We start from the raw sequence: 26070 nt of genomic DNA, 5'->3' as shown, positions 1-26070 counted from the left end.
CTTTTTTAAAAGATGCAGGGACATGAGGTAGAAGGGGAAGTACTTTATCAGTCACGAGGGAATCCCAAGTTCACAGGGGTCATCTAGTGTCACAATTAAGGCCCTGTTGAGTATACAGTGTGGGTCAGACTGTTGGGAGCAGTAGTCTGTGCTTCTCCACTTTCTAGATGAGCAAGTCAGCTAACTTCTCAATGTCTCACTGTCCTGATAGTACAGTGAGATGTCCTGATATCTCCTGAAAGGAGATAATAGTATCTAATCTTCTTACTTCACAAGACAAAATGAAATACTATACATGGAAGTCCTTTGTACATTGTCAAATTCTATGCAGGTGATCGTCATGAAGGCAGCATAATTGTATCCAATTAGTTTTGTAATACACATCGAGGAAATTCAACTTTTGTATTTCTTCAGCTTAGATTTTGTCAGAAAAGCATAGGAACTTCCAGGTACATAGATGTATTATACACAAAAATATTTATATGTGAAAAAATCCGTCCTCTTTCTTCTCCCTGCCCATCTCTTCGTGTCTACCCCTATCCTCCAAGTTGGGCTCCTGGGTTGGATTCCACTGGATGTTAAAAAGCAGCAAATACTCTCCAACCATTTGTATGCCCTTCCCATAGGGCTGTTTTGAAAATATGACAGTTAGAAAAGTTATAGGTTAAATAATCTACTGGGGATCATCGTTGGGTTCCAATCATCATTGCTGGTTTTGTCTTGGAAATATGGCGTCCTTCGTGCTCATTAATCTCCTCCTCACCTTCCTGTGAAGGCAGCTGGAGCTCTGTCAGAACAGGTCGACTCCCATCACCTTCTAGGGCTCTACTATCAGAGAGCTGGTGGTGTGCTCTGAGATTTCTTCAAAAAGTTTTAGCTTTCTCACTAATGCTACCTTTGGTAGTATTGTTTCTATGAGAAAGTGTGCTTTGCACATGGAATCTCAGGATAGGTGAGGATCCTCCAGAGCTCACTAGAGGTGATGTGTGAAGACTTAACAAAATCCCCGACAAGTGGTCTTTTAGCCTCAGCCAAGTCCCTTTTGTGACAGGAAATATACTGTCCCTCATAATGTAAGTTCTCAGTAAATATTTGATGTATAAATAAATGGATGGAGTGTGGTAAGAGTTCATTACATCCAACTCTACTAGAGAATTTATCCTTCTATCTAATTCATAGCTGCCTCCCTGTAATTCCTAGTTTCATTCCCTTTGAAATAGTTTTTAAAAATTATGACCTATTTTACACAATAGGAACATACAAAGAACAATAAAATACTTGTCCTTGTACCTAATATCTAAACTTTAACCGATATTATTTTCATTCTCTTTGCCTCAGATTAAAAAACAAAAGTTAGGGGTGCCTGAGTGGCCCAGTTGGCTAAGCGTCCAAATCTTGATTTTGGATCAGGTCATGATCTCATGGGTTTGTGAGTTCAAGCCCTGCATGGGACTCCATGCTGATGGCACAGAGTCTGCTTGGGATCCTCTCTTTCTCTCTCTTTCTGTCACTGCCCCGAACTCACGTGCATGTGTGAGCGCTGTCTCTCTCAAAACATAATAAACTTAAAAAAAACTTAGCATACAGATACAGTGGTAACCCTCTTAGCAACCTACCCAGGTCCCAGAGTCTCCTTTCCTACACTGAATTACTAGTAAGTATCTTTCCCAAAATCACACAATTAGAAAATAGCAGAGCTGGGATTTGAACCTAGTTCTCTTTGGTTCCAAAGCTATTGCTCTTTCCATAATGGCATGCTATCCTGCCTGGATAAATATGCACAATAGTGATAATATTTATTGCCTATTTATTCATGGGTAAGATGTCAAGAGTTACTTAAAACGCTACTCTCCTATTCCTCTGTTTACCTAAGTTGCTTGAGAATAATTTTATTTTCATGACATGTAGACATGAATTATCATAGATATCAAATTAATAGAGCTTAAGTTGCAGAAGTTATATTTGAAAAGAATGTCAATTAAGATGATTAGTCATTTTCAGTGGAGTGGAACTTTATTTTTAGGGGAGAGATTAATATGTTTTCAAGCATTTCCATTATGAGAGCAATCTGGGGGGTCTGAAGATGATTAAGCAAACGTGAAGCTGAGTTTTTTTCCAAGGCCGACTTGACAGTTGCTTATGTTAATGGGGCATGACATACAACAGCTGGGTTGTAATCCTGCTATTGTCGGCATTGACTGAGTCCTTATTAAAGTCTTATTTCCAGTCTGAACTAATACGTTAAGCAGCAGGAAGAAGAAATTAAAGAAAGAACAGGGGAGAGCCATTAATGTGTGAGGGGAAAAAATATTTTGAGAGAATAGTAAAGATTTTCTATGTTCTGTGTAAAAGAAGGAAGAACAAAGATAGACGTCTGTCGCTTGCTCAGGAACCCTCAGCATCATTTTCTTTATTTCCCCAGCAATGCAGAGTTTATAAAAACCTATAGATCTACGACCTGCCCACAGAAGGCCTGATTTCGGAGGTTTAGTGTGTGGCCCAGGGTTGTGCATTCTGTTTGTTTGTCAAAGCTACAAAACCTGAACAAGTAAAACAAAACACAGCAACAAAACCATCTCCCTAGTACGCAGCTGCAGGCCTTCTTTCCTTGCTCTTTTCTTCGCTCCTTGTGCAGATGGGGAGCCAGGATCTGCCTGCCTGGAGGAACACAGCCAAGACCCTCACCCTGACTTTTAAGATCTTCCTGCAGTGTCTCTGTCCTTGCCATCCTGTCTCTCCCATACAGATGGTGTGTTCAGACCAGGAGGGCCCTCTGCACCTGTACCTGTCTTCTACCTGCCGGGATTGCCTCATGCTCTCCCTCGAGCCTCGCCAAACCCAGTTCACCCCTTCAGGAGAGCTGAAATGCCAGTTCTCTGTGGAACCTTCTCTGACAGCTTCTCTTTCCTATTTTCTACAGTTTCTATTATTTGTACAGTTCATATTGTCCTTTGATAGTAATTTGTCACATATTATTCCCTGTTGGTTTATTATTTTTAAAAAAAATTTTTTTTAGTGTTTATTTATTTTTGAGAGAGAGAGAGAGAATGAGCAGGGGAGGGGCAGAGAGAGAGAGAGAGGGAGGGAGGGAGGGAGGGAGGGAGGGAGACACAGAATCCGAAGGACAGAGCCTGATTTGGGGCTCAAACTCACAAACTGTGAGATCTTGACCTGAGCCACAGTCGGACACTTAACTGACTGAGCCACCCAGGCACCCCATTATTCCCTGTTTGTTTAGAATTCTTACTCAAAGTTCGGAATCTGCCTTATACATTGAAGTTAGTTTGTTAGACAAGTTTGTTTTAGTTATAAAATAACATTTTATAAAGAAGAATACCTTTAGAGCAGAAGACAGGAAATAATACAGAAATTAATGCTATTGAAACCAAAACAAAGTAGAACAGATCAATGAAACCAGAAGCTGGTTCAATTAGCAAAATTGATAAACCACTAGCGAGTTTGATCAAAAAGAAAAAGGAAAGGACCCAAATAAATAATATCGGGAATGAAAGACGAGAGATCACAGCCAACACAGCAGAAATAAAAACAATAATAAGAGAATATTATGAGCAATTATATGCCAATAAAATGAGCAATCTGGAAGAAGAATGTCTTTAGATAAGCTCTTCATCCTGAAACAACTGTGTAATCTTATATACAGATTGAGTTCTATTAGAATGAAATCCAGAGAAGTCAAAGTGAGCAGATTAATTATTCATCAGTTCTTTTATTCAACAAATATTTGTTGCACACCTGTTGTATACTAGGTTCTGTTCTTGGAACTGGTGATATAGCAGTGAAAAAAAACAGGAAAAAATCCTGCTTATCTTATGGGGTCTACATACTAATGGGCAGAGACAAGAAACAAAATAAACAAATATAATATTTTAAACAATGAAAGTGTATGGATTAATAAACAGTGAAAGGAGTGCAGGGGTGAGGCCTAGGGAGAGTTATACTTCTTTTTTTTTTTTTTTACGTTTATTCATTTTGAGAGAGTGTGTGTGTGTGCAAGCAGGGGAGGGGCAGAGAGAGAAGGAGAGGATCCTAAGCAGGCTCTGAGCTGTTAGCATGGAGCCTGATGTAGGGATCCACGTGAGGCTCAAACTCACAAACTGTGAGATCATGACCTGAGCTGAAACCAAGAGTCAGATGCTTAACCGACTGAGTCACCCTGGCACCCCGGAAGAGTTACAGGGGCACCTGGGTGGCTCAGTGGGTCAAGCATGTGACTTTGGCTCAGGTCATGATCTCATGGTTTGTGGGTGTGAGCCCCGCATCCGGTTCTGCCCTGGCAGTGTGGAGCCTGCTTGAGATTCTCTCTCTGTGTCTCTGTGTCTCTGTGTCCCTCCCCCATTCACGTGCGCGCTCTCTCTCAAAGTGAATAAAAATAAAATAAAATAATAAAGAGCTCCTGGGAGAGGGGAAAGTGGGTGATGGACATTGAGGAGGGCACCTGTTGGGATGAGCACTGGGTGTTGTATGGAAACCAATTTGACAATAAATTATATATAAAAAAATGTGCAGAAAGAAATATCCAGGTTGGGTAAGAATACCCTGCATTCATATGGAACCTTACTTTCCATAAAACTTTTTTTTTTTTAAGTAGGCTCCATTCCCAGCATGGAGCCCAGTGTAGGGCTTGAACTCAAGACCTTGAGATCAAGACCTGAGCTGAGATCAAGAGTTGGATGCTTAACCAACCTAGCCACTCAGGTGCCCCTTCATAAAACTTTTGTTTATTTATTTTTTAAATATTAAAAAAAAATTATTCTTTATTTTTGAGGGAGAGACAGAGAGACAGTGCGAGTTGGGGAGGATCAGAGAGAGAAGGAGACACAGAATCCGAAGTAGGATTTAGGGTCTGAGCTGTCAGCACAGACCCCAACACGGGGCTTGAACCCACAAACTGTGAGATCATGACCTGAGTTGAAGTCGGATGCTTAACCGACTGAGCCACCCATGCACCCCTATTTTTAAAATATTTTTAATGTTTATTTATTTTTGAGAGAGCCAGAGCACAAGTGGGGGAGGGGCAGAGAGAGGGAGACACAGAATCCGAAGCAGGCTCCAGGCTCTGAGCTGTCAGCACAGAGCCCCATGCAAGGGCTCTAACTCACAAGCAATGAGATCATGACCTGAGCCAAAGTCAGATGCTTAACCGACTGAGCCACCCAGGTGCCCCTTAAAACTTTTATTAAATTATCTTATGTGATAAAATAATCTAAGGAGACATCAAAATCACGATTAAACACTAATCTAGAATCTGACAGCCTGTTCCCCCTGTGCAAAATGGTAGTAGGTAGATAATAAGTAGATTGTAAGTAGGTTATTCCTCTAGGAGCTTAGACCAGAAAAGGGTCTTAAAAACCACCTCCTTTCCAACCACTTCATTTTATAAATGAGGACACTTAGGCCTCTGGAGAAGTGAATTTCCAAGGTCATACAGCTATTTAGTAACAGGTCAGACCAGAAAGGATCTTCTGAGTTTTTATTTAGATTTCCCTCTTCTTCACGGTCTCTAAGCCTGAATGACACTCATTTATTCTCAAAGCATGGATTTAATGAAAATAGCTAAATGAATTTCGAATGTGTACAATTTTTAGAAACAAATATTTTGTCTTAAGATACAGTCAATGGTAAGAAATGTTTTGCCTACTTATAACCCACATTTATTAGAGAGAATGTTCAGTTCTTATGCCCTCCTGAGGCCACTTTATTCACTCAAACTTTTTCTATCTTTCAAAGGACAGGGCAACTGCAACTCTTAGTGTAGCTTTTTCTCATCATTCCAGTGCGAATTAATCACTCTTTCTTCTGGGTTCCCATAGATGCAATGTTTTTCAAATTTCAGTATGAAACATACCCATGGGTCATGAAGTCAATTCAGTGGGTCACTCCCCAGAAGAAAAATAGAATAGAAAATATCAGAGCACATCACACATAGTGACGGTAACATTACTTGGTGAAACTTTTACTTCAGTTACGTATGTGTGCATATGTGTGTGTGTACTGGATTGCAGTATAAAACGAAAAAAGTTTGAAAAACACACAGGATTGGAGGATTCTAGTGTAAAACACACCCCATATGTATATGGCCACCCAGCTCTTTGAGAGTTGGAACTGTCTTCATCTTTGTTTCATTCATACTATCTGGTGTGTCCTCAGGAAATGTTGATTGGAATTATTATGAGGAATTAAGAATTAGAAGAATGAAGAGCAGGTAGGTGAGGGAAGAAATGAGCATTTGATTTAAGTATAAAGGTTTTAGTTGCCTTTACTTTAGATGTTAATTTTTTTTCAACCTAGTATTACTGGCACAAGAACCTGGGTTTCATGTCTGTGCTGTGGGATGGTCTCCCGGTCACCTTCAACGTCCCGTGTGATGTGATATAAATAATACTTCCTGCTAATGTTGCAGCTGTCACTCAAGGATCTTAAATTGCTTTACGAGCAGGATCTGGTGATGAGTGCCTGGCTCCACTTGGCAGGTGCCTGAGTTAAGAACCAGTGACTGGCTGAAATCTCTGGGCTCCAGACTGACGCCTGCCTCCCTCCCTACCTCCCTCCCCCAACCCTTTCTTTCCATCATCCCTTGGAGGAAGGAGCCTTTGACCCCACCTCTTTGTGAGGCAGTCTAACTGGTAAACAGTTTGCAATGATTCCACAGGGAACTAGGAGGGGGGTGGGGGTGGCTGTAGTGTGGGGGAGAGGGGTGGGAGGCCCATGGTTTTAGTAAAGGCTGTTTATTTAATTAACTGCCTCAGGGCTTGAGAAGTCCAGGGAGGAAAACTGGGAAGGAACTGATTAGAGGTGAGCCCTGGATCATCAAAGGAAATTGGAGAACCCACCAGTAAATAGCTCTTTAAGATTTGCACCTGACAGAAAGGGGGTGTTTGACATGTGGTCCCCATTTTACGTACACATGCTCTTTCCTATAGAGCATGCTTGCTTGCTCTGGCCACACTGCTTTGGTTTGTTTTTTGTTTACTTTCGTAAACTCTACTCCCAACCAACGTGGAGCTTGAACTCACACCCTGAGATCAAGGGTCGCATGCTGTACCAACCGAGCCAGCCACGCACCCTCCTTTGGGTTTTACTGTGCAAATCAACCACCAAAAACTTAAGTGCCCACTCACACACACAGACCTTCATGTCCTTCTGTTTTGTGTAAGCCCACCAGCACCTTGAAGTATTCCCACTCCCCATTTCCTGGAAACTTCTGGGGGTCCATTTTCTCTTTTCTGAGAAGCTGTTAACTGCCTATAGTTGGGCCCGGGAGGCTCGGGGAGGGTGACAGCCCAGTCCCGGCTCGGAGTCGGGTTACACCACTTGTGTCTGAGTTCACGCAGCATGTTCCTCTGTCAGGGATTCCGCAAATATCTCCCAGAGGTAAAAAAGGAAAGTGCGCTGCGCTCCGGCACCCAGAGCAGTGAGCCCCGGTCCCAGGTCCCCGAGAGAGCGCCAGCCACCGGGGTCATGTCGCCATAGCCTCAGCAGCGTCCGGGCGGCTCGCTTCAGGCCGCGGTGCAGCTGCACTATGTTCCTAGGGTGAGGGGGCGATCGGGCATGCTGCTCCCCATGGGCTGCCCACCATGTCTAATGGATATCGCACTCTGTCCCAGCATCTCAATGACCTGAAGAAGGAGAACTTCAGCCTCAAGCTGCGCATCTACTTCCTGGAGGAACGCATGCAGCAGAAGTATGAGGCCAGCCGGGAGGACATCTACAAGCGGGTGAGTGCAGGAGGTGGCCCACCCACCGCTACCTTACCCGGGCTCTTTCTAGGGCTCATTCTATCTCCCGCATTGCTAATTAGGGAGGGAGGTGGGTTCCACGCCCCAGGGCCTGTCGCCTGAACTTGACCAGCCCAGTGACCTCGGACAAGCCCATTTCACCTCGTTTGTGCTCATTTTGCACTTTCCTTCTGTGTAAAGAGAGGGAGCTGGACTAAATCAGAGGCTCTCAAACACCTGTGGAGGTATTCAGAATAATCACCTTTGGGAGCTGGTTTAAAATGTAGATTCCCTGCCTCACCCCCAGGGATTCTGATTTACTAATGCAAGGCAAGGGGAGCTTGGAAATGTGCATATTTTTAAAAGTTTGTTTTCATAATCTCTACACCCAACATGGGGCTCAAACTTGGGACCCCAAGGGTCACATGGTCTTAGGATTGATCCAGCCAGGCACCCCCTAGAAATTTGCATTTTTTCAAGGCCCCAGCAGGTAGTTTCAAGGTCGTACCTTCAGCTAGAGAAGGGCCCCTTCTCGTTCTGGCCCAGTGGGGGCAGAGAGAGAGTTGATGGAGCAAAGGGCAGGCGCTGAGCATGGTTCTGTTCCCTGAGAAATTCTTGTCTGCTTTGGAAGATGATTATCCAGATAAGCTTTAAAGACCAAATTTTAGGTATCTTCAGGCTTAGGACTAGTTCACCTAAGAATGAAGAAGAGGGTGCTAACAGCCTAACAGCTTGCCTGAGGCGGGGGAGAGGGCGGTGCTTCCTGGTCTTGGTTGATGGGTGAGTGATTTTGGTGGGGAAGGTGGGGGGGGGGGGTGGCTAAGTGGGGGTGAGATGAGGCAGCACCTTGGTAAGAGGACACTAGGCTTTGGGATGAAGCTTCCTAACTGGTTACCACAGTATTGGTTTCCTCAGCCCCCTTAGTGTCTGGGCAGGCTCTGAAGTGGCCTGAGTGACCTGGCTAGAGCTGGTTGCCTCTGACTTTTTCAGAGCTTCTAGATCTCCAGCTGTTTACACCAGAAGACTGTATACAAATATTATCGTTGTCTGTGTGTGCCTGCCCGATCCTCTTGAGAAGAAGGTTGGGAAGCTTTTGCAGGCTGCCAGATAATATGTTGGATCAGAAGAATAACTGGTGTCTTTGAAACCCAAGTATTTGGTAAATTCAATTAATGTGCACAGCTAAATTCTAAGGGATTTAGCTCTGTTTTTGCTCTGTCCTGGATTTCCATGTTTTAACCTGAATTTTCCTGAAATTGGTCCAGACTCACCTTTCATCTGTTATGTGGCTGTTGAGTGAGCAATTCTCCATGGAGTTGCCAGGGTCAAGGTCAAAGAAGATATTGCCAAGTAAGGGCTGGTAATGCAGAGAGATGGAGAGGCAGGGAGAATGAATGGCAGTCTGCCTCAGGATAGGAATAGTGAATGAATTTGTTCATTGGGCAGAGGGAGGAGCACTTTTCCATTAACTGTCTCCCAAGCAAGGCTGAAGGAAGGGGCAGTTTCTTAGATCATTTGAGGGAAAGGGTTTTTTGTTTTGTTTTGTTTTTAGCTTGAATCAACTGACTGCTTGAATCATTTGGTCTCACCCTCTCCTCTACGCTGGCTAATGGAGATAGTCTTCAGGGAACATTTTGGGTGAGGCATGGGATGGCACCATTCCTCTCCTGGAGAAGTGTGATTAAGAAGATTCTAGAGGGGCAGGGTGAGGGAGTAGTCACAGGACATTGTCTCATGCAGAGGTGAGAACCCTGTTTGCCACTAGGCCCTGTCTTTTCCCAGTCTTAAGTACAGAGTCGTCAGGTACTTAACTAACATGATTTAAGACCTCTCAGGCTACCGTGTCGCCTTCCTTCCCTTCTTACCAAATCTTTTTGTGCTCCATCTGTCGTATTACTCATCTCATTTGGCTGTGATTATTTGGGAAGCACTAAAAGTTTAAATTAAAATGGCCTTCTTCTTTGGAAAGCAAAACACATAAAGCCATTATCAATCATTAATATCATAGTTGAAATTAGTTTATCCCACTATGTAGTGATTGATAGAAGCCACTTTGGGCAGTTCCATTTAAAAAAATTTTTTTTTAATGTTTATTTATTTTTGAGAGAGAGAGAGAAACAAAGCACAAGTGGGAGAGGGGCAGAGAGAGAGGGAGACACAGAATCCGAAACAGGCTCCAGGCTTTGAGCTGTCAGCACAGAGCCCATTGCGGGGCTCGAACCCACGAGTCTTCAGATCATGACCTGAGCCGAAGTCAGACACTTAACTGACAGAGCCACCCAGGTGCCATGGGCAGCTCCATTTTGATGGAAGGACAAGCGATCAGAAAAACACCCCAGCTGGAGCCCTGGACAATCAGGCAACCTGGCCAAGTTCCTTAACCTTTCTGAGCCTGTCCCAGCCCCTATAGAATTGGCATTAAGAATACTGCACAGCACCATAGGCACTGAAAATTATTTGTAGAGAGTATGAATAAACAGCAGCCATGAAGATTAAGTAAGAAGACTTATATCACAGCACGTTGTAAATTCATAGCTTTAGATGTATGTGGGGGAGGAGGGGTAGTAGTTCACCAGTAGTAATACCAGTAGTAATAGTTATTATGAGATTTTAAAGTGAGAAAGAGGTTTGGCTCTCTTAATCTCACCCTCAGCCATACCCATGAATATGTCTTATGTTCATCCTTACAAGTCACACTGTGAGTCCATAAGGTTAGGACAATGACAGTGACAATCAGTAGCTGTGTGGGTGAAGAGATATCTGGGGTGACATGGCAGGGCGTCACATGGTAAGTCAGGTGGTTCAGGTATGAATTTAGAGCCCTGTTCTGTGACCAAACTTAGCTTGATTTTTCTTTAGCGTTAGAAGGACACTTCTTTAAATATAGTAAAAACATGAAATCACACCCAGCTGAGTCAGGATCTGCGATAACTTGGGTGTTGTATGCATGACTCTTTTAAATAAAACCAGTGTTTGTGAAACATGTAGTGTAAGTCTCTTGCGGAATAGTAATTGTTTTACCATTTTATGTATTTTTGCCACAGCAGATTTTTGTTGAGATATTCACTAAAGAGTGAAAAATTACTATCTTAGTGTAGACAAACATTTCACCATGATGGCTGCAGGCAAGGGAAATAGTAGGAAACTTTAATAGAAAAGGGCTGGAGAGAGGGTTCAATCTTTTTTTTTTTTAAGTTTATTTATTTTTAAGAGGGAGAGAATGAGCAGGGGAGGGGCAGAGAGCGGGGGTGGGGGGGAGGGGGGCAGGGAGGGGCGGGGACAGGATTCGAAGCAGGCTCTGTGCTGTCAGCGCAGAGCCCAATGTGGGACTCAAACTCACAAACTGTGAGATCATGACCTGAGCTAAAGTTGGATGCCCAACCGACTGAGCCACTCAGGTGCCCCAAGGGTTCGATCTTTCTCTTTCCAAGTAGCAAGTCCTCAGGTAGTTGATTGAGGGAGAGACTAAAATCGATATAATCCTTAATCGTAAAGGCAGCAACACGGATATTTAATCACATGAGGAGTTGTAATAGTTAGAGAATTATGTAAAAACCTAGAAGAATCCACTTCAAAGCAAGTAAATTAAAAATGAGTTAAGGGTTTCTCTCTTTCGAGCTATTCAGAGAATTCAGAAATAATCTTAAAACTCATACTAGCTATGGATTAACAAAATAGTATTGCATTATACATAAAAATTGGTTCTGTGAGGCTGCAGGCTTTTCTATTGAATGTCCATTTTTGTAAGCAATAAAAAAAAAGAAAAACCACAGGAAGAGATTGCTTACCCTCAGCACAAAGAAGCTGGGGCATACGCCTCCATGATGAGGTACCACTGCCCCCTCTCTGTAGCAAATATTAATTGTAGGTTCAGTGTTTGTGGGAAGACAGTTTTGAATGCATAAAGCACAGAAGGGAGAAACCACTGCGGTACATACAGCTCCTGATTCTGGAGCAAAGTTAAGTGAGAAAATGCTGTAAGTGAACCACAGCTGAGTATGGCCCACCCCTAGGGAGACTGGCTTGTTAGCATTTCTGGACTGCAGCTGCTCTGGTGAATAATTTCTGGGTGGCAACTTGGCTGACTTCCTCATTGTTGATCATCCAATCCTGCATCTTCTCGTGATAGCTGAGTGTGGCATAGAAATATGCCCAACCCTGGAATTTATGAAATCCACTGCTGTGTGGTAAACACCCAGTCCCCACACAGCACACAAAACCACCATCTCCTGAGTCTTTACCCCATGATGACTACTTACTTGTTAAACTTGTGTGAATGTATTATTACCCGAGGTTGCTTTAAAAAAGATTTAAGGGGCGCCTGGGTGGCGCAGTCGGTTAAGCGTCCGACTTCAGCCAGGTCACGATCTCGCGGTCCGTGAGTTCGAGCCCCGCGTCAGGCTCTGGGCTGATGGCTCGGAGCCTGGAGCCTGTTTCTGATTCTGTGTCTCCCTCTCTCTCTGCCCCTCCCCCGTTCATGCTCTGTCTCTCTCTGTCCCAAAAATAAATAAAAAACGTTGAAAAAAAAAAAAAAAAAAAAGATTTAAGATTCCATTTTAAGAATGGAATTTAAAATCTGACAAGGCCAGATCCGATAACAAAACCTTCAGGAAAAACTGAATGTCATCATCCTGGACCAGGCAGAGTCCGTGTTTAAATATGACATAATTGATACCAGAAGGTTAAAGTGGTCTGGGCCTTTAGACAGGAGTTGGAAGAGTTGTGTTTCATTGTATGTTGGCCCTCCAGCTGCCTGACTTCTTTGAGCTGCGGTCTCTCGTCTTGCGGACGGTATTTTTCCTGAGCAAACTTTGAAGTTTATACATAGCATGCTTCTGTAGTAGATTTTAAATCATGATAAACAGCCTACTGACTTTATTTGTCTCCTAAATTTTCATAATTTCTACCATTCGGTGATCATGGGCATAGTAGTTAAGAGCAATGAACCCAACAGACCTGAGATAGAATCTTGATTAACTACTTGCTACCTGCATTAATTTGGGAAAATACTATAATTTCTCTGAGCTGAAGTGGGTGTGGTAATAGCACCTATCTTATAGGACCTGAGGGAGGATTAAATGAGCCAATTAGTTGAAAACAGCACAATGCCTATCAGACACTAAGCCCTCAGGAAGTATTTGCCATTATGGTAACAAATTGAGAGATGGTAGAATTATCCAGATAAATCCAATTACTGGATAAGTGCAGTCATTTGTTTATTTATTTTTTTAAATTCTTTTTTAATGCTTATTTATATTTGAGAGACAGAGACAGAGCATGAGCAGGGGAGGGGCAGAGAGAGGGAGACACAGAATCCGAAGCAGGCTCCAGGCTCTGAGTTGTCAGCACAGAGTGCCATGTGGGGCTCGAACTCACGAACTGTGGGATCATGACCTGAGCTGAAGTTGGACGCTTAACTGACTGAGACACCCAGGTGCTGCCATTTTTTAATTTCAAGTCAGTTTTTTTCCCCTCAGTAGTGGATTTGGGACCATTTGTTCTATTTGTCTCAATTCTCCATTGTAGTTTGCCTGTAAATAAATAATATAATCCAAGTGTCCCCATCACAGCAGATCTACTGTCACCCTCAAATACAAATGTTCCTCCAGAAAGAATAAATAAGAAAGGCTGGGTTCATTAAGTTTCTGGTTTTTAAAACCAATTATTTTCTTTAGTAATAGTAAAAAGTCCTTGGCTTTTGCAAAAATTATTATGACTGTGATTGGTTATAATTCAACACTTTTCAGCATCTTGATTTAATACTTTGTCATTAGGTTGGTCAGGTTTTTAATTCAGTTCATCTTGGTTTTTTATTTTTTAAGAACTATCTTTTTTGTAATTGAGATATGGTGGACATATTGTATTTATTTTAGGTGTACAACATAATGATTTGATATATGTACATATTGCAAAACGATCACCACAATAAGTTAATATCCATCACCACAAATAGTTACTAAAATATTGTTTTCTTGTGAGGAATTTTAAGATCTGTTTTCTTTGTTAAATTTCTTTTTGGTTCACTGACTGATTTTCTTTAGTTCTAGCCTGATTTCTTTAGGTTTTGGTAGTATGATGGGTAACAGTATACATGCGGCCTTGCTGTTCTAAGCACCCAAAAGTTCAGTGAAGTCCCACAGAACTCCGTCGGGCTATATAATTTAGGAACTTTGACTTGAACCAGTGGAAAGTTATTACAGAAGGACTAATATCTTTGGGGGATATCAAAATGTAGGGACACAACTTTTGGACCCAATCAGAAAACCTGAATTTTGAATCTATATATTCCTAGCTACATGTCCTTGGCCTTGTCCATAACTTCTTTGAGCCTTTGTTTCCTAAAAGGGAGACATAAATTCCTGCCCTGCCCTCATCCCAAAATGCAAACGTGTTTTAATGTGTTAGATGTTAAATAAGTGTGAAGGATTATTACTATCCTGCGTACTTGGAGACACATACTAGAGCGTGGGTGCCCTCTCAGGTTATTTACTTAAAAATAGTTCTCTGGGGCGCCTGGGTGGCTCAGTCGGTTGAGTGTCTGACTTCAGCTCAGGTCATGATCCCACAGTTTGTGAGTTCGAGCCCTGCATCAGGCTCTGGGCTGATGGCTCAGAGCCTGGAGCCTGCTTCCGATTCTGTCTCCCTCTCTCTCTGCCCCTCCCCCGTTCATGCTCTGTCTCTAATAAACGTTAAAAAAATAAATAAATAAAAATAAAAATAAAAATAGTTCTCTGGAGGGCGCTGGGGTGGTTCAGTCAGTTGAGTGTCCGACTTCGGCTCAGGTCGTGATCTCACAGTTCGTGAGTTCGAGCCCCGCATGGGGCTCTGTGCTGACAGCTCAGAGCCTGGAGCCTGCTGCAGATTCTGTGTCTCCCTCTCTCTCTGCTGCTCCCCTGCTCACACACTGTCTCTCTCTCTCTCTCTCAAAAATAAATAAAGATTAGGGGCGCCTGGGTGGCGCAGTCGGTTAAGCGTCCGACTTCAGCCAGGTCACGATCTCGCGGTCCGTGAGTTCGAGCCCCGCGTCAGGCTCTGGGCTGATGGCTCGGAGCCTGGAGCCTGTTTCCGATTCTGTGTCTCCCTCTCTCTCTGCCCCTCCCCCGTTCATGCTCTGTCTCTCTCTGTCCCAAAAATAAATACAAAACGTTGAAAAAAAAAAATAAATAAATAAAGATTAAAAAAAAATTTTTTTTAATTGTAAATAGTTCTCTGACAGCCTGGTGTGAGCACAGCCCCTGTAAGCCCGGGTCTGTGCACACTGTGTGTGTGACTCCTCGTTCTCAGCTTTCTGAGGTCTGTGATGGTGTGCCTGTCCATTTTCTCCTCTTTTTGGGAGAAGAAGTAAGAAGAATGTAGGGAGGCTCCATTCATTAAATAGTTGTAACAAGTATTTGTGTTCTTGGTTTAAAAAATGTATCATCTTCACAGCTATTAGGCCAACTACTATATAAACAAAACAGGCACAAAAAAAAAAAAAAACCCAAAAACCCTACCCCCCAAAAACTGGAAAGTAACATATATTGACCAGGGTGTGGAAAAACTGGACACCCTGTGTATTCCCAGGAAGCTGCTGTGGAAATTGGCATGATGATTCCTGAAAAAGTTAAACCTAGAATTATGCTATGATCCAGCGGTTCCACTTCTAAGTATGTACCTCAAAGAAGTGAAAGCAGGGACTCAAACAGATATTTGCACACACACATTCGTAGCAAAATCATTCATGGTAGCAAAAGGGTAGAGGCAGCCTGAATGTCCGTTGACAGATGAATGGATAGACAAAATGTGGGACCCATGTGCAATGGGATATTGTTCGGCCCTAAAAAGGAAGGAAAGTCTGACACATGTGTCAGCATGGGTGAAATTTGAGGACATTATGCTAAGTGAAATAAACCAGTCACAAAAGAACAACTATTATATGGTTTCACTTATATAAGGTACCTAGAGTAGTCAAAAGCATAGAGACAAACAGTAGAATGGTGGTTGCCAGAGGCTGGGGAAGGGTGCAGAAGGGGAGATACTGTTTAATGGGTATAGTCATTTGGGAAAAAGTTCTGGATATGGATAGCTGTACAATATGCATGTACTTAAGGTCGCTGAACTGTATACTTAAAAATGGTTAAAATGGTAAATTTTATATTATATATATTTTACCACAATAAAAAAAACTTTTTCAGCAACTTTCCCGTAACTGTTATAGTTAGTTTAAAATATTGTGGAAGCCTTGACCCAAAAAAATTTGTTGTGTGTTTTTGCTTAACGCAACTTTCTCATTTTTAAGAGCTTTTCATTAGAAGTCATAATACTTGCCTTTTGAGAAGAAGAAAAATTTTTCTTTGAATATTTAACTCCTTTTCTTCCAGTCACTAGGAAGTAAATCTGAAACTAAATTCTGGAGCCTAATTTAATTCTATTCCATTTATAATAATGTCCTTAACCATGTCTACAAAATATGTATTTCTGTATAGATTTATAATAAAGCTATTTCCTCTTTCTATTAGTTATGTACATCTAAGTTCACACACTGATAGAAATAGCATGATATAGTTGAAAGAATAGGCATTCTAAATTCCTGTCTCAAATGTTTCCCTTGTTTGCATTATCACCTTGGCCATCGTTCACTTACTCATGTTTGCACACATGCATTCACTCATTCCAGCATCTATTGACTGCCTACTGTATGCCAGCTACTGTGCCAGATGCTGGTGGAGAAAGATAGCAAGTAAATAATACTGGTATAATAAAGGCTACCATAGAGCTATGTAAGATTGCTCTGAAGTCCTAAGGAGAATGACAGAATCCACCAGGAAAGGCTTTGCAAGTGTGTTAAGTTCGAACTGAATCTTAAAAGGACACCACAAGAATAGGGAAAGCATTTTAGAAGAAACAGCATATACAAGGGCACAAAGTCATGAAAAAGCATTGTGTGCTTGGCATACTTCAAGTGATTCCATAGGGCCAGAACATGGTATCAAGGGCTTATAGCTGCAGTAGGATGAGATTGGAAAGGTGAGCAGGGGATAGATGAGAGAGAGCTTTGGATTTATCCATTCATTAATCAACATAATCAACAGAATACCTGTTACATTCTGAGTACTGTGCTGACAGTTGGGGTTTCAAAGATGAGTAAAGATAGAGTGCGATAAATAGCAGTAAAAGATTTGTATACACAGCATAAGCAAACTCAAATGAGGCATCTCTAACCCAACTGAATAGAATAGATGGATCAACAGATCCATCTGTTACATTCTGAGTACTGTGCTGGCAGTTGGGGTTTCAATCTGACTGAATAGAATAGATGGAAGGCAAAATCTACAAAGGATTCTTGGAGGAGATGACCCCTGAGCTTTGTCTTCAAATGAGAGTAATGATTAGTCAGTCCTGGATGGTCAGGTGGAAAGAAAGGGCTTTCGCCAGAAGCAAATGCCAAAGGCAAGAAATCACATGGTGTGTGGGGAATTGGAAGTGGTTTTGTGTTGCTAAATTTGAGTGCTAGACACAGAATGAGGCTGAAGAGCACTGGGGCATAGTTCTTTGTGCCATTTTAAAAAGTGTAGACTTTATCCTGAGGAAGATAAGGAGCCATTGGTGGGCTTTAAGTGGTAGGGAGCAGCCTAGATCCTTCTGGTGGGTGGGGAGGATGGAGTCAGGGAAGAAAGACAGGAAGTCAGGAGGACAGGCCAAACAGGAGAGATGATGAGGGCCTGAGGGCCGTGGCAATAGTAATAGAGGGGAGGGAACCGATCTGTGAAATATGCAGGAGGTAAAATATCTGTAGGACTTGGGAATTGATGGGATGGGAAGATTAAGAGAAGGAAATCAAGAAGACTGCCAGGTTCCTGGCTAAGACAAGTCACTTTCTGGGCCTCTGGCTCCTTGTGTCTAAAATGTGTGGGCTGGACCAGGATGGTCACTAACATCTCTCCCAGCTCTGAAGTTCTGTGGTTCTGAGCAGCCTCTTTGGATACTCTGACCTAGTGAAGGTAGTTGCTTCCTCTCTCCTAGTCTGTCAGCAGCTCTGATGCCTTCTCAGGAAAGGAAGTGCCAGCAGAGCTGAGATGGCTTTAAAACTGCCAGCCAATGTCAGGAAAATCTAGTGCTGTTACCAGGTAGCTGGAGTTATAATTAGCCTAGTTGCTAGGGAAAAACTGAGATTCTGTAAGCATGGACTGCCAGAAACAGCTTTTCCCTACTTGATGAATTAGCTTGTTTGCAGGAACCAAGTGGATATGGATGGAGTGTTTTTAATGTGTTCTTGGAGAATTCAGTTTTTGCCTCAAGTATAGGATATGTTAAAAGCAATAAAAAAAAAATCAACATCTTGTCTGTGGTAGGAGGAGTGGGCACAATTCTGCTTTGAAATATATTTAGCTAGCTGGGAAGAGACCTATTTTCACATGAATGGAGATAAACAAGAACACAGAATCACAGTGTAGAGCTAGAGAAGATCTTGGAGATAATTCCTATAACTCCTTTACTTTTTTTTTATATTATTGTTATTTTATTTGTTAGAGAACCAAAAAATCCATTTATACTTTATAAAAATCAAATGATTTTTCAATAAAAACAAAATTAACAAATAGCTAATATACAGTATAATAGAGAATGCTTTTTAGCATGTAGCATGCAAGAGAGCAGTTTTTCTTTTTTTTTTTTTTTTCTTTTTTTTATTCCCTCCCCTGCCCCCTCAGGGCAGTTTTTCAACTGCTACCAAGGATGAGACACTGTAGGTAGGAAATTATAGAAAAATTGGAGGATTATAAGCATAAACAATGACAAAACATTTTGTCAATTAGGATAGTTCTTATGGGGCACCTGGATGGCTCAGTTAGTTGGGCATCCGACTCTTGATTTTGGCTCAGGTCATGATCTCGAGGTTCATGAGTTGGAGCCCCACATTGGGCTCTGTGCTGGCAGCATGGAGCCTGCTTGGGATTCTCTGTCTCCCTCTTTCTCTTCACCTTTCCACTCGTTCTCTCTCTCAAAAATAAGTAAACATTTTTTTAAAAGAATTTTTAATAGTAAAAATTGATTATACTCTGAAACTAAAAGTAGTATGATTAATCAAAAAGTTTTGGATACTAGGATACATTTCCCCAGATAGATTTTATCTGTAAATTCATTGTAATTCCAACAATATTTTTTTATTCAAGTATAATTAACATACAGTGTTATATTACTTTCAGGTGTACAATATAATGATTCAACAATTCTATACATTTCTCAGTGCTCATCACAATAAGTGTAGTCTTAACCCCTTTATCTAGTTCACCCATTCCCCCACTGGCAAACACATTTGTCCTCTGTATTTGTCTGTTTTTTAATCTCTTTATTTCTGTTTGTTTTATTTCTCAAATTCCACATGTAAGTGAAGTCATATTGTATTTGTCTTTCTCTGACTTATTTCATGTAGCATTATATTCTTTAGATCCATCCATGTTGTTGCAAATGGCAAGATTTCATTCTTTTTTATGGCTGAGTAATATTCCAGTGTGTGTGTGTGTGTGTGTGTGTGTGTGTGTGTGTGTGTGTGTGTTGCATCTTTTTATCTATTCATCTATCAATGGATACTTAGGTTGCTTCTATATCTTAGCTATTGTAAACAGTGCTGCAGTAAATAAACATAGGGGTACATATATCTTTTTGAATTGGTGTTTTCATTTTCTTTGGGTAAATATCTAGTAGTGGAATTGCTGGATCACATGGTAACCCCTTTACTTTTTAGGAAAGCTTTTTATGTTAAAACAATTGTACATTCATAGAGAAGTTGCAAAAATAATATGGAGAGTTTCTATATACCATTCACTTAACTTTCCCTAATTTATTGTAAAGATGAGGAAACTGAGAGGGGAGCCTGGGTGGCTCAGTTGGTTAAGTGTCCAACTCTTCATCTCAGCTCAGGTCTTGATCTCAGGATTGTGAGTTCAAGCCCCATGGTGGGCTCTATGGTGGGCTCTGTGCTAGGCATGAAGCCTACTTAAAAAAAAAAAAAAAAAAAAAAAAAAATATATATATATATATATATATATATATATATACACATATACATATGTATATATATATACATATGTATATGTATATATATATGTATATGTATATATGTATATGTATATATGTGTATATATATATATGTAGAAACCGAGGCCCAGAATAGTAAAGTCACTTGCCTAGGGTCACAGAGCAACCTAATGATCAAGTTGAGACTGGAATCCAGGAGGCCTTGCTACCTGTCCAGGCATTTGCAATGACTTCCTTGGTCTTAAAAGTTCAAGGGTTATATGCTTGTCAGCATATAGACTTTCTTCTCCTTTGCACTACTGCAAATCACAGATAAATGATTCTGTACTCTGTGTGTACAAAAGGAAATATTTATTTCCTCAGCCTATATACCCCTTCTCCAGGCGTTTCATTTATGTTTCCATAAGCCATTATGAGCTCTTTTTTTTTTTCTTCTCTGCTTCCTGCTCTTGGCCTCTAAGCAAGTTCAACTTTATAGAGAAATGGGGCTCTGTTACACATGGAGAAGGCCCACAGCGGGGGCTGGTACAAACTGGAAAGGGGCCTGCCCTATCATGTTAAATAGCACCTAATCCACCCACACACCAGAAGACAGTGCTCCAACTTGGTACATGCCGTTCTGTGGGGAGCTAGTAATAGTCAGGTGGCTTTTTGCCAAGCAGCTTTAGAACGGACTTTGGGCTACGCTGGGCAGTTACCATCCCTGTTATTTGGAAACTTGGCTTGAAGAGGTTGGGAGTAAATGAAAGACACTGGCTGCCTTGTAATGCCAGCTTTTCATCTCCCAACCTCATGCAAGGCCCTGGTGCCATGAAGGGCAGGAAGCCACATTTCTATGCACACAGCACCTTACAAAGTCCAAATGGAAGCTTGAGGGGGAAGCCCTCCTCTGAGCCTGTAAGGGTAAGTGGAAGGAGGCTGCCAGCATGAAAGCCAGTGCCTGGAGCTGCAAAAGGAAAGTCTGGGTACTGGCCGAGGGTCAGAGTACGCAATTCCTTTGAGGGTACTTTTCTTTCTTTTTTATTTTTTATTTAAAGAAAAAAAATGTTTTAATGTTTATTTATTTTTGAGAGAGAGAGGGGGAGGGGCAGAGAAGGAAACACCCAATCAGCACAGAGCCTGATGCAGCATCTGAACCCTCGAGCCATGAGATCATGACTTAAGCCGAAGTCTGACACTTAACCGAGACACCCAGGTACCCCGAGGGTACTTTTCTTGCTATATTTCAGAGCTCCTCTGTGAGGCCGCCCCTCTCTGATACTCCAGCAGGCCTCTCTATCCAGGTTCTCTTTAGTCAAGCTGAGTATATGCTCAATACAAACATAAACCTCGTCCCTCCCACCTGCCACAGCTCAGTTGACGACAAGGTTTGCGTTGCCATCACTCCACTCCAAAGTCAGGAACTTGTGTCCAGAGCTGGATCCTAGGGTCTTCCCATACAGAAATCAAACAAGATGGTGGGCCTCAGGAGCTCAGAGGAGCAGATCTCTTAGAAGTGAGGAGTAGTCTCCATCCCAAGTCTTGTTGTTTCTCTCCAATCCCTTCCAGGCTGTGGATGGTGGAGAAGCCCAGCTTGCTGCCAAACCTTTTGGAGCCTCGGAGGACCCAGACAGAGTCAGGATAGTAGTAACTGGGCCCTGCCAGCCTGGATAAGCTAGGGGTGAGATCAGAAGAGTTCCTTCAGCTGTAGAAAACTTGGTTATGCGGGGGCCGCATAAGGTGGCTTGCCTGGATCGCTACAGTCAGGGGGTGTACTATCACTTAGAACTGGACCTCCACCTCAGGCTTTCTCTGCCCTCATTTGGCCCTCAACTGCTAGCTTCGTACTTTCTCCCTCCCCTCTTTTCTCTGCCTCCCCTAATTCTTCACGCGTAGGTCAGGGTAGGTCACCAGTGCCTAAGTGTCTTGATGGAAGATGGAAGAAAATGAGTGGTCATGAGGAAAACAGCCTGAGGACTGCTCCTCTATTTCCAGGTCACTTATCTCCAGGAGACGTTTCTAGACCCAGTCTTGCCCCATTTCTGGTATCAGTATTTTCCCCACTCTTAGGCCAGTTCTGTCCTTCTTTGTCCCATATCCTCTCTCCCTGAACTCACACATACATATGGAAAATAAATGCTAAATGCTTCCCATTTAAGTCCCAGGGAAGAGGATGTCTGTCCATTTAGTGTTTACTACATGCCAGGCACCATTCTCTGCATTTTAAACATATCTTGATCTGAACCATATTATAGCTCTAGGAAGGTGGTATCTTGTCCGTCCCATTTTTCACAGAACCAGATTTGCCATTAATAGCCTCAGGGAGTATACCTGGTATCCCAGCAGCTACACAGGCCTGATTCTTCAGTTAATAAGCAAGGCCTTGGCACATTCTCCAGAATTTAAAGTTAGTCACCCTTTCAAATGCAAATGATGCCTTTTAGTGAATAACTCTACACTGTATTCAGGACTGACCAAAGAGAAGAGAGGGAGCTGTAGTAAAATATCTATTTTCATAGGGGCTTTCACCAAGATTGAGGCAGGAAGAGGTGGCATTGTCTCACTGATGTATTTACTCTACAAGGTGCCATTGACCTCATTTTCACTTGTGAACAGGTGCAAATTGCCATGTGGAATGTAATAGAAGCCAGGCTGTCTTTATCCCTGAGTGCCCCGCCAGATTTGTGCAGTCTGGTATGGGGCTCCAGGAGTTCAGAGGAAGTGGGGAAGAATTCAAACTTAAAAGTTGGAAAAATGAGGCTTATGAGAAAAGGGCAATGAACTTGGAATTTTTAATTTGGGGAAGAACAGACTCAGAGGTGACCTAACAGTAGATTTTAGATGTCTCAGGTTGTGATAGATAGTGGTTAGTTGTCCACTGTCTCTGCTGACAATTAGAATAGGTTTCATCATAGTTGAAACCTAAGCATTAAGCCTCATTCATTTAAAACTATTTATTGGACACATACTATGTTCCAGATGCTATTGGAGGTGGTTGGAATGTGTGTGTGTGTTCATATCAATGAACAGAATAGACTAGCATTCCTAACCCTCATGGAATTTGTATTTTACCATGAGGAGACAATGAACAGTAAATGTTATAAATAAATAAAATATGCACAATATTGGAAAACAATAAGTCCCCACGGGAAAAGAAAGAAAAAGGTAGAGCAGGGTAAGGGGCTCAAAACGTTTAAGAGAAGAGGGCAGGTCGCAGTCTCAAAAAGTGGTCAGGGGAGACCAGTTTTAGAAAATGATTTGTTTTTATTTGATTTTTTTAATGTTTATTTTTGAGAGAGGGTGAGCAGGGGAGGGGTGGGGGAAGGGGGACAGAGGATATGAAGCAGGCTCTGTGCTGACAGCAGAGAATCCGATGTGTGGTTCAAACTCACAAGCCTTAAGATCATGACCTGAGCCAAAGTCAGACTCTAAAGTGACTGAGCCACCCAGGTGCCCCTTGGGAAATTTAGAAACACACATACATATTTATTATTTCACCATTTAGGTGGGTCAGCAGTCCAGGCAGGACTCAGCTGAATTCTGTGCTCAGGGTTTCACTAGGCTATAACCAAGATATTGGCCAGGCCGAATTCTCACCTGACGGCTTCACAAGGGAACATTTGGCTTCTGAACTCACATGGGTTGTTGGCAGAATTCATTTCCCTGTCGTGGGAGGACCAAGGGTCCTGGCTTCTTGCTGGGTGTTGGCTGGATGCTGCCCACAGGTCCTTGAAGCCACCTCTGTCCTTGCCACCTGGACTTTCCCTACATGGCCACGTATTTCTTCAAGTCAGCAGAGGCTCTAGAGCAAGTCTGCTGACAAACAGAGCCTTAAAACTTAACATAGTCACAGGAGTGATATGTGGTGACCTTTGCCATGTTCTCCTTGTTAGAAGCAAGTTACGCATCCTGCCCATACTAGAGGGGAAGGGATTCCACAAAGGCATGAACCCTGGGAGGCAGGGATCATGGGGAACCATGTTTGAGTCTAATCTTCCCACTTGTTTTGCAGGGAAGAGGTGGAAAAGGAAGTAGATAGACATGTTAGTGGCCAACAGAGGAAGATTTGTTACTGGGTTTTACTCTCACAACATTTACAGTCCTCAGCGCTGAGCTGAGGCCATGGATGGTGGTCTCTGTGCCAAGCTCCTTGCTTACTCTTTGCACTTGACTGTTTACATTGCCACTTCCCTTATCATTGCTGTTTTCTTTTATCTTTTTGTTTAAATCAGCTGTATTAAGTGTATAGTTTGGTGAATTTGAACAAATGTATATATATACCCATGCAACAACCACAACACAATTGAGATGTAAAATGTTTCCATCACCCTAGGAAGTTGCTATATGTCCCATGGGTGCTGATCCTCTCACATCTCTGGCTGCAGGAAGCCACTGCTCTATTTTCTGTCTATAGTTCAGTCTTGCTATTGTAGAATTTCGTATAACCAGAGTAATACAGTGTGGATTCTGGTATAGGGCTTCCTTCATGTACCATGATTTTGAGGTTTATCCATGTTGTTGTTCATCCCTTCTTATTGCTGAGTAGTCTTCCACTGCATGAATATTATACAGTTTTTTAATCCATCCACCTGTTGATGAACATACAGGTTGTTATTATTAATTAAGCTGCTAGAAATATTCGTGTCCCAGTCTTTGTTTTATTTCTCCGGGGTAAATACCTAGTAGTGGCATTGTTAGGTCACATAATAAGTGTGTATTTCAACTTATATTGCCAAACTATTTTCCAAAGTAGCTATGCCATATAAAGTGGTTTCTTTTTTTTTTTTTTAATGTTTATTTATTTTTGAGAGACAGAACGTGAGCAGGGGAGGGCAGAGAGCAGAGAGAGAGAGAGGGAGACACAGGATCCAAACCAGGCTCCAGGCTCTAGGCTCTGAGCTGTCAGCACAGAGCCGGATGTGGGACTTGAACTCATCGACTGTGAGGTCATGACCTGAGCCAAAGTCGGATGCTTAACCAGCTTAGCCAGTCAGGTACCTCTAAAATGATTTTTTTAATGTTTACTTTTTCTTTTTGAAAGAGCGGGAGAAGCACGGGGAGCAGGGGGAGTGGGCAGAGAAAGAGAGAGACAGGATCTGAAGCAGGCAAGATCATGACCCAAGCCAAAGTTGGACACTTAACCGACTGAGCCACCCAGGTGCCCCGCCACAGAAAATGATTTTTAAGCAATAACTTGAAGGAAATGAGGAAGTTAGCCAAACAGATAACTTGGCGGAAAATATTCCAGGCAGAGAACAGAAAGAAAACACTGTGGCTAAAGCAACATGAGAAAGGGCGAGAATGTTGGGAGATGAGGCCCCAGAGGTAATGGGGCTGGTATAGATCACAGTGGCCCTTGTAGATCATTTTAGAGACTTCAGCTTTTACTCTGAGTGACAAGGGAAGCTATTAAGGGATTTTTAGCACAGGAATGATCTGACCAATGACAGTCCTGTCTGACTTTTGAAAAGATCATTATGGCTGTGGTATTGAGAATAGGCGGGAAAAGGACAAGGGTACCAGCCAGGATGGTGATAAGAAGCCACTGCAGTAATTGACAGGAGAGATGGTGGTGATCGGACTAAAGTAATAGCAATCGATGTGGGGATAAGCTTTGAAGGAGACACCAATGAGATTGCAGGTGGATGGCTGTGGAACGTGGAAGAAGGAAAGGAATCAAGGAAGACCCTTGGGCTTTTGGCCTAAGCAAATGGAAGGATGGAGTTTCCCTAATTGAGATAGGGAAGGCTATGTATAGAGTAGGTTTGAGGGTGGAGAGGAGGAGTAAATTGGGGACTTTTGTGTTTGAGATATTTGTTGAACATTTCCAATGGCAATGTCAAGTAAGCAGTTGAATATATAAGTCTGGAGTTCTTGGGGCACCTGGGTGGCTCAGTTGGTTAAGCATCCGACTTCAGCTCAGGTCATGATTTTGCAGTTCGTGAGTTTGAGCCCCACATCGGGCTCTATGCTGACAGCTCAAAGCCTGGAGCCTGCTTTGGATTCTGTGTCTCCCTCTCTTTCTGCTCTTCCCCCGCTTGTGCCCTGTCTCTCTCTCAAAAATAAACAAACATTAAAAAAAATTTAAAAAAATAAGTCTGGAGTTGTGGATATTCTGGATAAAGGCTTGGGCTGGAGATATACATTTTGGGGTTGTCAGCATATAGTTGGTATTTAAAGCCATGAAACTTCTGTGAGATCACCAAGGGAGTGAGACCTATCAAGGAGGAAGAGAAAACGACCAAAGAATAAGCCCTGGGTCAATCTGACAGGAAGTTTGGGGGAAGGAGAAGGAGAAGATGCAACCAGCGAGGTGGGACTCTCCACCAAGATAGTCTGG

General features: G+C 42.4%; 1 protein-coding gene across 17 annotated transcripts in view; it reads left to right on the top strand.

Annotated features, from left to right (window-relative positions):
* LOC132671191 (myomegalin) overlaps positions 1-26070 on the top strand; it is a 216426-nt gene that overhangs the window by 64585 nt on the left and 125771 nt on the right. For 16 of the 17 annotated variants that reach the window (XM_060621698.3, XM_060621711.3, XM_060621702.3 and 13 more), the window contains exon 4: positions 7626-7736. In XM_060621698.3, the coding sequence (XP_060477681.1) occupies positions 7626-7736 (111 nt within the window). Of the gene's footprint in view, positions 1-7338; positions 7393-7625; positions 7737-26070 lie in introns of those variants that run through there. The other variant, XM_060621716.3, reaches the window with a different exon arrangement.

This window comes from Panthera onca, chromosome C1 (genome assembly GCF_046562875.1).
Source record: "Panthera onca isolate mPanOnc1 chromosome C1, mPanOnc1 haplotype 2, whole genome shotgun sequence".
Taxonomy (NCBI): domain Eukaryota; kingdom Metazoa; phylum Chordata; class Mammalia; order Carnivora; family Felidae; genus Panthera; species Panthera onca.
Note: the sequence above shows the minus strand (reverse complement) of the source record. Positions and strands in the feature narration are given on the sequence as shown.